At 38.6% G+C, this 14974-nt stretch overlaps 1 protein-coding gene across 2 annotated transcripts in view; it reads right to left on the reverse strand.

The window, feature by feature from the left end:
• LOC131035736 (DNA-(apurinic or apyrimidinic site) endonuclease) overlaps window positions 1-14974 on the reverse strand; it is a 242315-nt gene that overhangs the window by 171487 nt on the left and 55854 nt on the right. For both annotated transcript variants that reach the window (XM_057967472.2, XM_057967471.2), the window contains exon 2: window positions 5166-5258. In XM_057967472.2, the coding sequence (XP_057823455.1) occupies window positions 5166-5258 (93 nt within the window). The remainder of the gene's footprint in view (window positions 1-5165; window positions 5259-14974) is intronic.

Genomic DNA, 14974 nt, shown 5'->3' on the forward strand with positions numbered 1-14974 from the left:
TGGTTGAGTCCTGTTGTGCTCGCACACACACCCCGTCAGTTGACAGGGGACCCCCTAATTTTTGTCAGCCTGTGCGAGAGAAATAGAGATCAAGTCTCGCAAAATCACTCTCCAGGCCGAATTTGAAACTAGCAAAATACGCCAGAATCCCGAAAATAGGCCAAAAGCAAGTAAACGTTGAGAATGATAAACTTTTCGAAATATGCTTTTAAGCCGAATTTCGCCTTGTAGCCCAAAATTGTAGGGGTGGAAGTCGCAAACTGAAAACCTTTTCAAAAGTGCTTAAAATCTCCAAGTTTTCAAAAGCTCTCATTTCGCTGAAGTTTTCAAAGGGTTCCAAAATGGCGATTTTTATAAGCCTCATAAACTCCGAAATTCGCATTGAAAGGGGAGATTTGTTCAAAGTTTTAAAATTTTCAAAAGAGCCAAAACTCCCAAAATTCACATTCCAAGGGTAAATCGCAAAATGCAAGTTTTCAAAAGCTCTCATTTAGACGAAGTTTCAACTTAGAGAAAATCGCGATTTTTTAGAGTTTGAAAGAGCAAGTCTTCAACGAAATCGCGCCATAGGGAAATCACGAAGTTAAAATTAAAAAAAAAAAACCTTTGAAATGCCGAAGTCGCGAACTGAGGCGGAGTCGCAATGTTTTAAGTTTGAAAACCCCCCTCATATCCCGAAATTCGCATGCAACCCGAAAATCGCAAAAATGAAGCATGGCATTTTTATTATTAAGTTTGCACGAAGTGTAAAAACCCCGAAGTTTGCCAACTGAGGCGAAAGTTTTAAGTTTATAAAACTTGCAAAACGTTCTATAAAACTCCGAAGTTCGCATATTGAGGAAGATCACGATTTCTGAAAGTTTGCAAAAGCACACAAAGTGCCGAAAATCGCAATATTGGGAAGAATCGCGATCTAAGGGATAAATACCACAGGAGAAAGCTTCCAAAGCAACATGAAAACCCAAAATTTGCATTAGAAGGATAAGTGCGTGAAGTTAAAGTTTTCAAAACTCCTCCCATTCCCCGATTTTCGCCATCTAAGGGAAGGTTGCAAGAAAAACTTTAAAACTTTGCAAAAAGTGGAGAAATCCCCAAATTTCGGCAAATAGAGGTAAAATGCCAAAAGTTAAAATAAAAAAACTTGCACAAGAGGGCTACATCCCTAAACTTCGGCATAAAGCACACAATGTCAAAATATTGAAACTTTGTAAAGAAGCCCCCAAAGCCCGAAATTAACATAAAGCGTAAAATGGCGATTTTTTTTAGAGTTTGAAAAGGGCACTTAAATCGCCGAAGTTCGCGATATATGGAAAGAGGAAATTAAGAAATCGCCAAAGTTTGCAAAACACTCCAAAATCCCGAAGTTTGCAAAACCTTGCGGAAATGCCATAAACCCCATTTTCAACGGCATAGGGAAATCCGCAGAGGTTAAATAGTTTGTGTTGAGGAGCAAACTGCCCAGGACGCCTAAGGGTTAAACGCAGAAGTAAAAAGTCTAAAGAACCATCCAAACCCCCACCATTTTTGCCTATTTTCGGAAGATAAAGGAAAACTTTTCAAGATGGAAGGGCATTAAGTAACCAAGTTCGCAAAGTGGCTTTTAGCCAGAAAATGCCAATGCAGAAGATATTTTCAAAACCAACTTGTAGGCCGAAATTGAACAATAGGGCAAAATCACTATTTCGCTAGTAAGCCAAGAGGCTTCAGTGGATTCAGGTTGCCCAAACACCATCAAGACCAAGGATAAGATTTCACGTTCGAAGAGAAAACAGCATTTCAAGATACATCTCACAAAGAGCTTCTCAAGGCCCGAACCCCACAAGACGAAGCCAGACGTTAAAATTTGATATTTGCTAAATTAAACTATTTAATTTTTCAAATTGATTTATTAAAGAAAGGTTGATTGTTCGCAGATTGCAAGACGTCATCAGAGAACCAGGAGAAAAACCTGAAACGCAAATTGAAGAAGGATCGCAATCAAGGCCAAGCGCTGAGGACAGGAAAAGAAAAGATGTTGGAACGTGCTGCAAGAGCGCGAGAGCAACCAAACATTGGGAACCGTGCCGCTGAACAAAGATGAAGTCCACCATCAGGACCAAAGACCAAAGAACACTCTGAGTACAGCAATCATGCGTTCTCAAGAAAAGTGCACAGCTGGATTTAATTCCATGAATTCAATTTCTAAAAAGCTAAAATTGTTTTATTGTAAAACTGCTTGTAGGCCCCACTCAGATATTTTGAAAGAAAGGGGAAACAAGTCAATTGTGGACAGTTATGTCCAACTACCGGATAGACTCAAATTGAAGCCAAATAGTGGCAGGTAGTTGAGATTGTGGTTGAATGGATGAGTGAGAATTTAATGGGCATGGGTTAAGGCTGCTAGTTTCTGGAAGGCAGATCAGGACCCCTGGATGCAGTCCATCCTAGCCTTCGATTCAATATTGTAATATCTATAAAAGGCCGAAGCCTTTCTTTTGTAAAGGGTTAGAGATTTTTGTTAGATAGTTAGACTCTGGTGAGAGAGTTAGATTTTAGAAGTTAGAATAGGTTAGATTTTAGCAGTAGCATAGAGATGTTGCAGAAATTGTTGTAATAGGCAGCTGAAGTAAATATATGAACATTAAAATATGGTGTTTGTTGTCTTTGTTTGAGTCTATTTGCATAGTTTCTTTCAGCTGGTTAAGTTTTAGAGTGCAGGGATTTTAATGGTGAAGTGTAGAGGGGTATTTGATGCATTTCTGGTTCATACCATTGGGGGTCTATTGATTGTAGGTCACCATGCATGGTTAGTTCGAACCCAAACTGTGCTTAGTTCAACTGCAAGTGTTCGTCTTAGGCTGCGCCAGAATTGGGTGCCTAAAATGAGTGTCTGCGGTCTGAAAATCCTTCATCCCTTGGAGCTTGCACCGTTTTTGTCTAGTTGTGAGGGTATCTCTGGCGAAGCAAGAACTGGTTTATCGAATCTGTCTACCCACTACAACAGCTGTTATCATTTTTGTCCTTAGGCTTCCTGAACCCTTCCCTTTTGATTTTATTAAGCAATTCGAGAATCACAACAGACTAGCTTGTTGCAAAACATAAGTCCCCTTGTGCTCCCAGTAAAACACATCAAACCACTGAGTAATCCCGCAGTCAAGACCTGACAATCAAAACCTTGAGATCGTCCCCTTTGATCAAACGCAAAAACATCATTAGGGATTTCCTTATCTCAAGAGAGGATAGGATACTCAACGAGTATATTCTATTTTGCGTTGGCCGGATGAAGTCGCAAGTTCAGTGATTTTAGACATGTCAACAAGTCCCAATACACACCTTTTGTACCATTAGCAACTCCAACACATTTATCCATTTCTAGTTCACTCCTGCCAATTGGAAAGTCAATGGCAAAATAGTGGGCATGCTCAAGCTTCTCCAAGCATCTTCTATTAGTAGCTTTGCTCCCAACCAACCATCACCAACAATACTCATAAGGTTCTTCCCAAGATTTTCCCTATCTACTATTGTTGGAGATCAAGCTGAATTTTATAGTTACGAGCATCAAATAAATCACTTAGTCCCCTGACATTGGTTCAACATTATTACTTCCTCATTCTAGGTGATTCACAGCATGTTCCACCCCCTAGCCATTATAAGATACTAGTATGTTGTTGGCTGGAGCATTCCTCAAATTTAGAAAACTCTACAATAAATCCAACACCTTTACTAGCATGATAGTTTGAAGTACTTGCCTCATGATAGTTCTTTCCAACTACAATTGCCTCATTCCCGTACTTGCTTGCCCGTGTGAGTGGCAGCATTCACCCACAATGGCATGATCTACATGAAATCTATCTTTGAAGAGTCCCCCTTTTTCTATACATGGATCTGGATAAGTAGGAATCTTCACTTGGGCATGGATGATCGCCAATACTTCCATGTCTTCAGCTACATTAACAATGTTGATGTTTACACTAGATTTTTGCTTGAGGCAACCAGTGTCATCATGGTCTCCCAGTCCACAAGATCTACAAAGCAATCCCATAGTGCCCTGATTTTCATGCCATTTATCCATAAGAATTTATAAATTAAGTCTCTTCAAGCCAGTGTGTTTCTTTCCAAGTTTTCCATAGCTAACTCTAAAATTAGACTATCTTCACTGGTTTCCTAATGAAGATCTTCAGTTCCCTAAGTCTCACTTTCTGTATGAATTTGGTTCCTATTTCTGCTGCAGTAAGCTTATGCTCCATCTTCAATCTCCATCCTATGATTACCAGCTGGAAAGAGAGACTTGATGAGCAACAGATTTAAAAACTCAGTTCCCCAAAGACGCCTTTAGAAGACAAGATTCTACAGAAATAGGCCAGGTATGAGTCAAACTGTCAAACCTCAGGAAAGCTCGTCCTTTCATCTAGCATTTACTATGCCTATGGTTAGGGAATTAAAGTCATAAAAATTGATATAGTTATATATGCACACAAAAAATATATTACTTTTGTCTTTTTTGTGCATGTTTATGTTTGTTCCCTTCTGAAGCTTGTTTAATGTTCTCTTTTTCTTTTCATTTTTTTGTTTTTGCCGACACCACTTACCAATTTGTTCTAATCATACTAAACACAAATTCTAACAGTATCCTGCCAAGTATGTCAAGATATGGTATCCCATCCATATGCTAGGCACATAGCACCCATATCTAATTTGTTTACACTGATACAAGTGCCTAGAAGGGGTAAACTGAGATATCTAGTATCATAAGTTTTCTTGGCTTGAAATATGCAAACTTGGAAAAACTGTTCAAAAAAGACTTTATCATTTGAATGCCTTGCGGAGGGATTTTCTTTATCTTTAGTGTTTTTAAGTTCATTTCCTTGGTCTTATGTTCTTTTTTGAGCCTCTTTAATCATTTATGTCAATCTCATGATGTCCATGTTTTTCTTTTCCACTGCTTGGATTTACCTCTCTGAAAACAGGTCTTCCAAATGCCAAGTATTGACATTCTCTGAGACAGAAATTTTTAAAATATTCAAATTTAAAATATCTTTCTTGTTCAATCTGCAAATTCTCCAACTTTGTTGATAGATAAAAAAGAATCTGAAAATTAAGTATGCCAACAATTTCAAAATGATTAACATGACTCATTAAAAGTTTGGAAACTGGAAAATCCATTCTTGGTAACTTGTATCACATACCTGCTTTTCTTCACGGGAAGAACTAGTATCATCTTTCACTTCCCCCTGATTTTTCATCCCGCCTTTGCATCCAGCAGCAGGTATCCGAACTTCCTATCCACCATAATTCACATGAAAATTGAGACTTAAAAAGGAATCTCAATGCATGTCATTAACATCTAAAATAAAGAGCGATTTGTTCATCAAGACATCCCTATTAGTATATATTTCATTTTAATGAACTCACATAATAAATATTCACCTTCATCTTCATTCAACCTAAAAAAATAATATGAATAATACTTTAATGAACTGTGAACAGCCATGACTACTATCACCATAGTGAGTGTAGTCGATTTGAATTTAAGGTAAGGAATAACTCAAAATAAATGACACCAAACTAGAAACAAATAACCATTTTTTAGCAAAAGTACCATATGAAAGCAATATGAAGGAATTTTGAATATTGTTTGGCATGTGCCATCTCTAGGCTAAAAATCTTCTACACTAATATATTAACTTTACAGCATTAGGTTAAACAGTGATGGCAAATTGAAGCAATCTAGTCTAGGGACCAAATGAATGATAGCTGTGTGCTAGCAGTCCAAAACAAGTTGTCCCAATATAACTAACCTTCACCGTGCTACCGGAAACCTTTCAATGACCAATTACAAGAAATTTGAAATTTTCATCATTTAACAGGCTATTTTAAACAAAAGTCTGTAAATTACTTGAAACTTAAAATCAGATGAGAGGAGCCAAAGGATATGGATATGAGTGAGAAGCACACAGGAAATACTAAGCGGGGGAGAGAGGGGTAGGGTGTGAATCAATATTTCACTATTTTGAACAATTTTCAGAATGAAACCAAATGAAACACAAAGAATGACCAGTAAGACAAGAATACAAGATGTCTCGTGGAAAACCCTTTCGGGTAAAAAACCACAGCATTAAAATGCTCTTATTAATCTCAAACAAGTGGGCACCAACTCAGTGATACAAAAGTGAGCTTCAACTCACAAAGGGCAGCCACCCTTCCAAAGCACCAACGTCAATCTTCAGAAGCACCAATTTCAATCTTTCAAAAAACACTCTTAATTCTAGGTGATTGATACTGCTCAAAAATATATTATTAATCACTCTGCTGCAACCTGAAACAAATTTCTTCAATGACCAATCTGAAACAATCTGAACCAGTCTTCTTGATGCAACAGAACACTCCACCCAGGCATATCAACAAGACACTAGTATTTGAAAAACAAACTATATCTCAAAACACATCATTTATGGCCTAGCTTGGATTTTTTTTTTTCACCCACTTTGCGATATAGGCATATTTTTCATATCCTCCAACTGTCCCAGTGTATCTCAGTAATATTTGAATCCGGTGTGATTCACCTCTGTGATATTAGTCAATGCTCCACACACTCTTTTCGCATTGAAGAATTTTTCAAAAAAAAGGTTTTTGACAACACCCTTAGCCACACTAAAAGTCGATGTATCATACCCATATCTTGAACAACTCACAATAAATTTTTAGCGTTACTAATGACTGCTCTCCATATCTCGCACCAAGTTCATATCAACATGCTCGTTTTTTTTGTGATGTTCATTAGCTCATCATATATATTTTTTGGCACTTCCGCACTCTTTTTTTGGTGATTCTTGCCTACCTGATGCAGCACCCATGCTATGTATACTATTTTTAATACCGGCAGCTTAAAAAATTTCTAAGCGAGTGACAAATTTTTTTTGCAAGGCACCTTCGGATTTTTTTCAGGATTAAAAAAAAATATGTATCATGCTCCTCTAGTGTTGGAAATAGCATACACATCCTGTCCGAGCTCCGAAAAAAAAAACAGACTTGGCTCTGTGTAAAAGTAATGATGATACCAGAGGTCTGGACGTGGTGTGAAGGATACAGCACGGAGAGTAGTGTGATACTATTGCTTTACACCTGGCATCGGCATAACACTAAAACTTGATTTAGCATGACCATCACTCCACTCCATTTCAAATACACAGTAACTTCTAAACAATGATATTACTTATGTCGACCCAGCAATAACATACACACAACACATCCTCACTCATCTGTGCATTACAAGATTAATCTCTCCTTACATAGAGCCAAATATAGAAGAGAAGCGACGACACAGATTGAAGGCGTTACAAGGAAATATTCCCAGATAACCGCAAAACATAAAAATCATTGTAAGCAATGATCATCACTTCTAACGCAATATATCTCCACTTCTCAGAAATGGAAAAGAATTAATGAATACAAGTATAATATTTCATATTAAAACTATCATTGTCAGCAATACACATCATACACCAATTGACTGCTTGATGTGGCACTCAAACTGACTTAGCAGTTGATAGGTGACAAGTAGACACTCAAGATGCTGATGTAGACACTCACCCTCCTCAAACAGACACTCGAGCAGCTCCAGCAAGCATACAATCACCTCAAATAGATAACCAAGCAGCTCAAATTGCTCAACCAGGTAGGCAAGTAGCACAACCAACCAAACACGTATTGGAAGCTGACAAGTAAGGAGCTCAAGCAGCTCAACCAAGCAAGTAGACAGCTCAACCAAGAAGGCAAACAACTCAATTAGACAATAATGAATAATCAGCAACTTGACAAACTCAATTAAACCTTCGACATCAATGACAAAAATTCCAACAGTGAGTACTTGAAACAAATCTCATAGCATATTATAACTTATTTCCCACCTCATATGGACCCTAACTGGAATAAGGACTCGTTTCATGAAAAAGGAGTTTTTAGGCTTTTTCAAAGCATATCAGAAGGATTAAACAACTCAAATTTTTTAGATAATACTATTCTCCCATGACATATTTCTGAGGCATAAAAGCTTCCAGACAACTCACAGACAACATTTTCTAGCCTGCCTTTGATTGTTATAGCATAAAATGAGAAAAATGCATTTCATCTAAAGCTTCAAAAAAAAATCTCAACCCATGTGATGTCCCCATATTAGCAAATAATAATGATTTATCTGACTATGCTTATAGATCAATTATTTATTGTTCATTCAAATTAAAGATATGAATGAACCTCCTTAGTATTAAATAATCAAACCCATCAATAAACAGATCACTAATATGCCTTCATATTAATATTACGTATAACATATTAATCATCTTAATATCAAATATTCATTAATATCTTTATTAATAATTACATGAAGCAATAATGATTAAGACAACAATTTTACAGTTATTAACAAATATTCAATAAAAAATTATATATAATAGATCTGCATTCAACCTGATTGGTAACCTGCAAAATAAATAAATTTAATTATTAAAAGTGGACTGCAGGTGTCAGAGATTGTCCCCTCATTGGCAGCGGTAGGGAGCACTAAAAAAGGAATGATTCAATAACACACACTAGGGATAAACAAAGAATCAACGTTTGGTCAAAGTGATACAAACCAAAGATTGTGATTAAAATAAAGAATTGACTAATCAAATGAATAGTCATAAAAGATAGCAGTTTGGAGATACATACAAAATTAATATCAAAGTATATACTCAGTGACCATAACCCGTAAGGGAAGGCAGTGCTTAAAAGGGAGACTAATTAAGTCAAAGTAGTGACATGAATAGAAATAATAATGATATGGAGGCACAGTTAGGGAAAGACACGTCTTTTACATGGTCAAGAGATGCAACCACTCAGATTACAAGATATATATTATGGATCAAATAGGCTTTATCAAGGGGAAGTTTTTGATTAAGGTAAAAACAGGTTTTGAAGGGGCCCTGAAACCCTTTACAAACAGAGCTTAACAGAAAAAGCAACAAGAGACAAAAAAGAACAGGCCAACGAAAAGCCAGCAGAAAACCATAGAAAACCGACTAAAGCCCCACAGAGCCAGCAAAACCAGCCAGACCCAAGAAGAGAAACTAATTGATTTTTTTCAGGGCATTAGCCAGGGTGTTGCTAATCCCATGCAGATCTTTGATGTTATCCCTGAGATTTGGGAGATCCTTAGCAGAAGCAGCCACAGCTTTCTTGACACTCGCCCTGATCCTCTTAACAGCACCACCAATCGGAGTAGCATCACCACTGCCAATCTGGATAGTCTCATCATCCATGTCAAGTTCCACCACCAGTTTAGGAGAGCTGGTATGATCAAAGACCTTAGCAATATCCTCCAAGCACCACCAATCGAAGTAGCTTCACCACTGCCAATCTAGATAGTCTCATCATCCATGTCAAGTTCCACCACCGGTTTAGGAGAGCTGGTATGATCAAAGACCTTAGCAATATCCTCCAAGTTTTTAGTGACAACTGACAGGATATTCGGGATAATGCCCAGCAAATTTTTCATGGCCTCTCTCCCTTCTTCCAGCGATTTAACCTTCTCCTCCATATCCTGCTTCCATTTTATCTGCTCCCTGTCGTCATTCTCCCTCTTCTCATCCATATTTTTCCCCTTTTTTTCCAAGTTCTTCAAGAGTTCGTAGGTCCATCTGTCATAATCCAGTCTTGCCTCAGTGAGTTTTTTAAGGTTATCCGAGAATAACCCTTTATCCGCACTTTCCTTGTCCTCGCTTAAACTGTCCTTAGTCATATCCTTATGGGGTTCCTTGTTCCTTTCCCTCTCGGAATTTGCATCTATTTCCTCATTATCCTTGTAATCCACATCCTCCATAGGATGGCTATTGTCCTTGCCTGGGCAGTCACTATGGATAGGGCTTTCATTGTCAGACTCATTATCACCACTTTCTTCCTCAATACCCACCTCCTCATCTTTCCAGCTATCTTCACCATCGGAATCATCCGTCTCCATTTCACTGCCTTCTTTTTCAATTTCCTTTGTTTCCATCCCAGGGGCACTCTTTCTTTTTTTGCTAGAAGACGCCTTCTCCTTGCCGAAATCGCCTCCCTCCATCTTTCTCTTCCCCGAAGAGGCGGATAACCTCTTGTTTTCCAGCAGGGCGAGGGTTTTACAGTGCTCATAAATGAGTAGCAAAAGCCCGCAATGGAGAACCGGACTTGAGGGATTCTTACTATGTTTATTGAGGGACCTGAAACGGTAGTAGGGAAGGGATACCTTTTTGTCGTGTCTGAAATGGTTTAAAAGAACAAGGTGGTAGGTGTGGGCCCTAGAGAATCGGCCCTCAACCGTGATATATTCCATTATAGCATTCAAAACCCAGCCCCAGATTTTCTTGATATAAGCAGCTTCATAGTAACCCCGTGTGACTTTGCCAATTCTCTCTTTTTCCTTCCACGGGAACAGATTAACCGCGTTGTTGGAGACTTTAAGGTCTCTAAAAAAGTTAAGCCCAGTATGGGGCATGGCAGTCATAGTAGCTGTAAGGCCCGCATCCAACTTGAACTTAACCTCATAGATTTTAAAGGATCCATTACACCAATTTTCAGAAATTTTGGAAACGGCGAGATTTACCCTACCTTTGTCATAATCCACTAGCTTCTCCATAAAGCTTGTGAGGGACCCTTTTTCCAGCTTCGCCCACACTTTCGGCATCGCTTTCCATGTTGACGTATTATCTGGTTCCTCCCTCCTTAAATCTCCTCCCATCTTCGAATTCGGATTATCAACTCTGTTCCTCTCCAAACTCGGCACTTCTTTCCTGTGGTTACTCGAGATTTTGAACTGGGTGACCCACAAAGCGTACAGCGTATTATAAGAAATGGTTGGGGATCTGCTGCTTTGCCAGGTAATAATTACCTTTCCATCAAGGCATAAATTATTCATATTCTCTGTCATGATTATGCGGTCCTTCCCTCCCCATATATTTGTCCTTTCTAAGGAGCTCTTTAATGTTTATGTTGACATCTTCCCTGTGCTAAATCATTTGGGAATCAGAATTAACACCTAGGTTCGCCAGACAGTCCGCCACCACATTTTTTTCTCTAAAGGCATGTTGAATTATAATATCTTTAAAACTAGCAATAATTTCCCTAGCTTTCATGATAATATTTTCAATTGACCATGATGGCTCCGACTCCCCCTTCAAACACTTAATAATATTAAGTGAGTCTCCCTCGAGCCATAATTTATCATGATTAAGATTCTTGGCTATAATTAAGGTGTTCAGAGCAGCTGAGGCTTCGGCAAAACGACTTGTTTGACTCCCCAAAGGTCCAGCCACCGCTCCGAAGCAACTTCCAGCAAAATTCCTGACAATGCCCCCATATCCAGCTTTACCCGGATTCCCCTTAGAGGCCCCATCAAAGTTAGCCTTAATCCACCCCTGAGGAGGAAAACACCAAACGAGACCTTCTCTTCCCTTCTCCTTGCTAGTGGTAGTAGTAGAGAAGTTCCACCTGTCTTTGAAGTCTTCTTTAGCAGCTGGTCAATAATCAATGCCATAGATACATTCAAATATACTCCTATAAATTTTATCCGCCACCACTTCAGGAGTAGCACTTTTGTCCCTAAAAATCCTATTGTTGCGCTCTTTCTAAATATTCCAAATAACATTCGAAAGAGTAAGTCTCCAAGTCTCCACAATCTTAGGATTAGAATTGGGGCAGTGCCATTGCTGCCAGGATTCCCCTAGGGAGTTTGGAAAAACCCAGCTCAAGTTCCACCTGCTTAAGATGATTTTCCAGATTTCCTGACTAATACACACTAATTAAGAATATGGCAGGCAGTCTCTTCTTCCCTGCAACAAAGAGAACCCTTGTTAGGAAAAACAAAACCTCTCTTTTGAAGGTTGTCCAAGGTTAAAACCTTGTTTTGGATGAAAATCCAAAAAAAGATATTAACCTTTGGAACTAACTTCTTGTTCCAGACTTTAGCCCAAATAGGAATTTCTTCCACAGATTCATAATGGATAGCCATAGCTGAGGAAACAGAGTATTTCCCATCTGGGGTTTCCCTCCATATCAATCTGTCATCTTTGTTGTCTCTAGGAACTCTAGCAGAGAGAGCAATCTGAAGGAACTTAAGCCCCGGACACTGCTGGCTAAAATCAATCCAATTCCCATTTCTCCAGTAGTCTCTAACCAGCTCCCCAAACCTGCTTTTAAACCAGTCTTTCCATTCATTAAGGATTGGAACTTCCTCCAAAGGTTTGTCCAATATCCACCTATCTTCCCAAAATCTTATTCTCCTACCATCCCCAAGGTTCCATATTCGTCCAGTTGCAGCCCAGCTTTTAGCTGATTGAACAGCATTCCATATAGCCGAACCTTCAACAATAAAAGAATCATCTAAGAATTCTTCCTCAGAAGGTTGCATATAAAGATATTTGTTTTTCCAGATAGAGTTCCATTCTCTTTCCTCACCTTTCATTCTCCAAATTTGTTTGGCTAATAAAGCCTTATTCATGGAACTAATATTCCTTAAACCCAACCCACCTAAGGCCTTAGGAGAACAGATTTTATTCCAGGCAATAAGGGGAATTCTGTTTTTGACTTCCACCCCCGACCAAAGAAACTTTTTTTGGATTCTTTCAATAGTTTCTGCAAATTTTCTTGGGATTTTCAACAAACTGAGAGCATAAACAGGTAGGTTTTGGAGAGTGGCTTTAAGCAGAGTAACTTTGCCTGCTTGACTAAGGACAGCCCCTTTCCAGCCAGCAAGTTTTGAGTTAAATCTATCCACCAGCTTATTCCTGAAAGAATCCTCGGGCTTAATACACAGAGGAAGCCCCAAATAAGAAGAGGGAAGCTCAAAAATTTTGCAACCAAGAATTCTTTCAATCCTTAGTTGCCTTTGAACAGGGATGTTGATGAAGAACAAAGAACTTTTATCCCTATTACTTTTTTCACCAGAGGCAGATTCATAAGTATTCAACACCTTCTTCATGTTTTTAGCTTCCAAGATGGAAGTTTCCCCCATAGTAATAGAATCATCAACAAACTGTTCATGAGAACAAGTGACATTGGATGAAGATGGTTTCAAACCCTTAAGATTGCCATCTTCCACATTTTTAAGAATAAATATGCCCAGGCATTCAGCTAAAATAGTAAACAAGATAGGGGATATGGGGTCCCCCTGTCTAAGGCCTCTAGATCTTTTGAAGAAACTAGACAAGGAACCATTGACAATAATAGCAGAAGAGGAAGTTTCCATAAGTTGAGAGCAAAGCTGAATTACTTTTTTACCAAAACCAACGCTTTCATGATCTTTAGGAGAAACTGTCAGTTCACTCTATCAAAAGCTTTGGCCATGTCTAACTTCGGGAAGAAACCCTAATTATTTGCCACTTTCAAGGAGTGGATATTTTCATAAACAGATATGATGGAATCCAGAATCTGTCTACCGGGGACAAAGCCATTCTGCTGGACGGAGATAATTCTTGGAAGAATTTTCAACAACCTGGAAGTCAGAACCTTGGATAAAATCTTGTACACAGAGTTGCACAGACTAATGGGTCTAAACTTATTGAGAGAGTCAACACCTGGGATCTTCGGAATAAGGACAATGAAGGTAGCATTCAGTTCCTTTAGGAGCCTTCTAGAGTCAAAGAATTCTTTAACACCATTGCAGATGTCAGCCTCCACGATGTGCCAAAAATTTTGGAAGAAAAACATTGCAAAACCGTCCGGTCTAGGGGATTTATCTCCCTGAAAAGAAAACACCGCCTTTTTGATTTCCTAATTAGAGGGAATACGGGATAAAATGCTATTATCATCAACAGTCAGGGTAGAAGGAATAGCTTGCAAGAGGCTGTTTTGATTACTGATATCCAGGTTATCCACTTCTCCCAACAGGGTGCCGAAATACTCAATAGCTTCCTTTCTAATATCATTATCCTGTGTTAAGATCCCTTTATTACAAGATAATTTGGATATCCTGTTAGCTGCCCTATGCTTAAGAGCAGTTAAGTGAAAAAACCGGGTATTTTTATCACCTTCCCTCAAGAACAAGGCTCTTGATCTTTGTCTCCAGAACGTCTCTTCATTAGAAATAATGGTGTGGTATTTAGACAAAAGAACATTTTCTGCCACCCTAAGTTCTTCAAACAGCCCAAACTCTTGGATTCTATCCTAAACATCTTTAATTTCAGTTTTAATTTGAATTTTACTCTTGAAAATGTCCCCAAAAATCTCTTTGTTCTAGATTTTGATTTTAGCCTTTAAAATATTGAGCTTTTTAGCTATTCTAAAGAGAGTCGTACCTTCAACCTCAGAATTCCACCAATCAGTGACACAAGCTTCCAAGGAGGGGTGGGATAACCACACTTTTTCAAATCTGAAAGGGAAGTTTCTCTTAGCCGAAAAAGAGTTTGCAGTAAAAGAGATAGGATAATGGTCTGACCCAATTTTGATAACAGAAGCAAGGGAGCAGCTATACTTGGTTAACCACTTAGGAGAATTTAAAGTTCTATCTAACTTTACTTGGATCAGGTCAGCTCCGGTTCTTCTATTAGTCCAGGTGAAGTTAATGCCCTGAAGATCCACATCCATAAGAGCTTGATCATTGATGAACTCCATAAGGTCTTGTTTCCCATCAAGATGCAAGGGGAGACCTCCCATCTTCTCTTCCTCTTTTAGCGGAGTATTGAAATCTCCCATTATAATCCAGCTTTGATCAGCAAACTTAAGTCTGTCATCGGCAAGGCTTCTCCAATATTTAACTCTCCCGGTTTTGATGTTAGGCGCGTAGACATTAGTTAACACCCAAACAAAGTTATTCTTAATATGCTCAAGTTGCATTGAGTTCCTATTAAAAGCAAAGATAATTTCCTTACCTTTGATGGTTTTTTGGTTCCAAAAAATCGCAGTTCCTCCAAAAGCTCCCTCCGAGCTAGATCCTATGACACCATTATTCTTAAAAATTCTAATCTTTTCCACTTTTTCCTTAGAC

Source organism: Cryptomeria japonica, chromosome 3, assembly GCF_030272615.1.
Source record: "Cryptomeria japonica chromosome 3, Sugi_1.0, whole genome shotgun sequence".
NCBI lineage: Eukaryota > Viridiplantae > Streptophyta > Pinopsida > Cupressales > Cupressaceae > Cryptomeria > Cryptomeria japonica.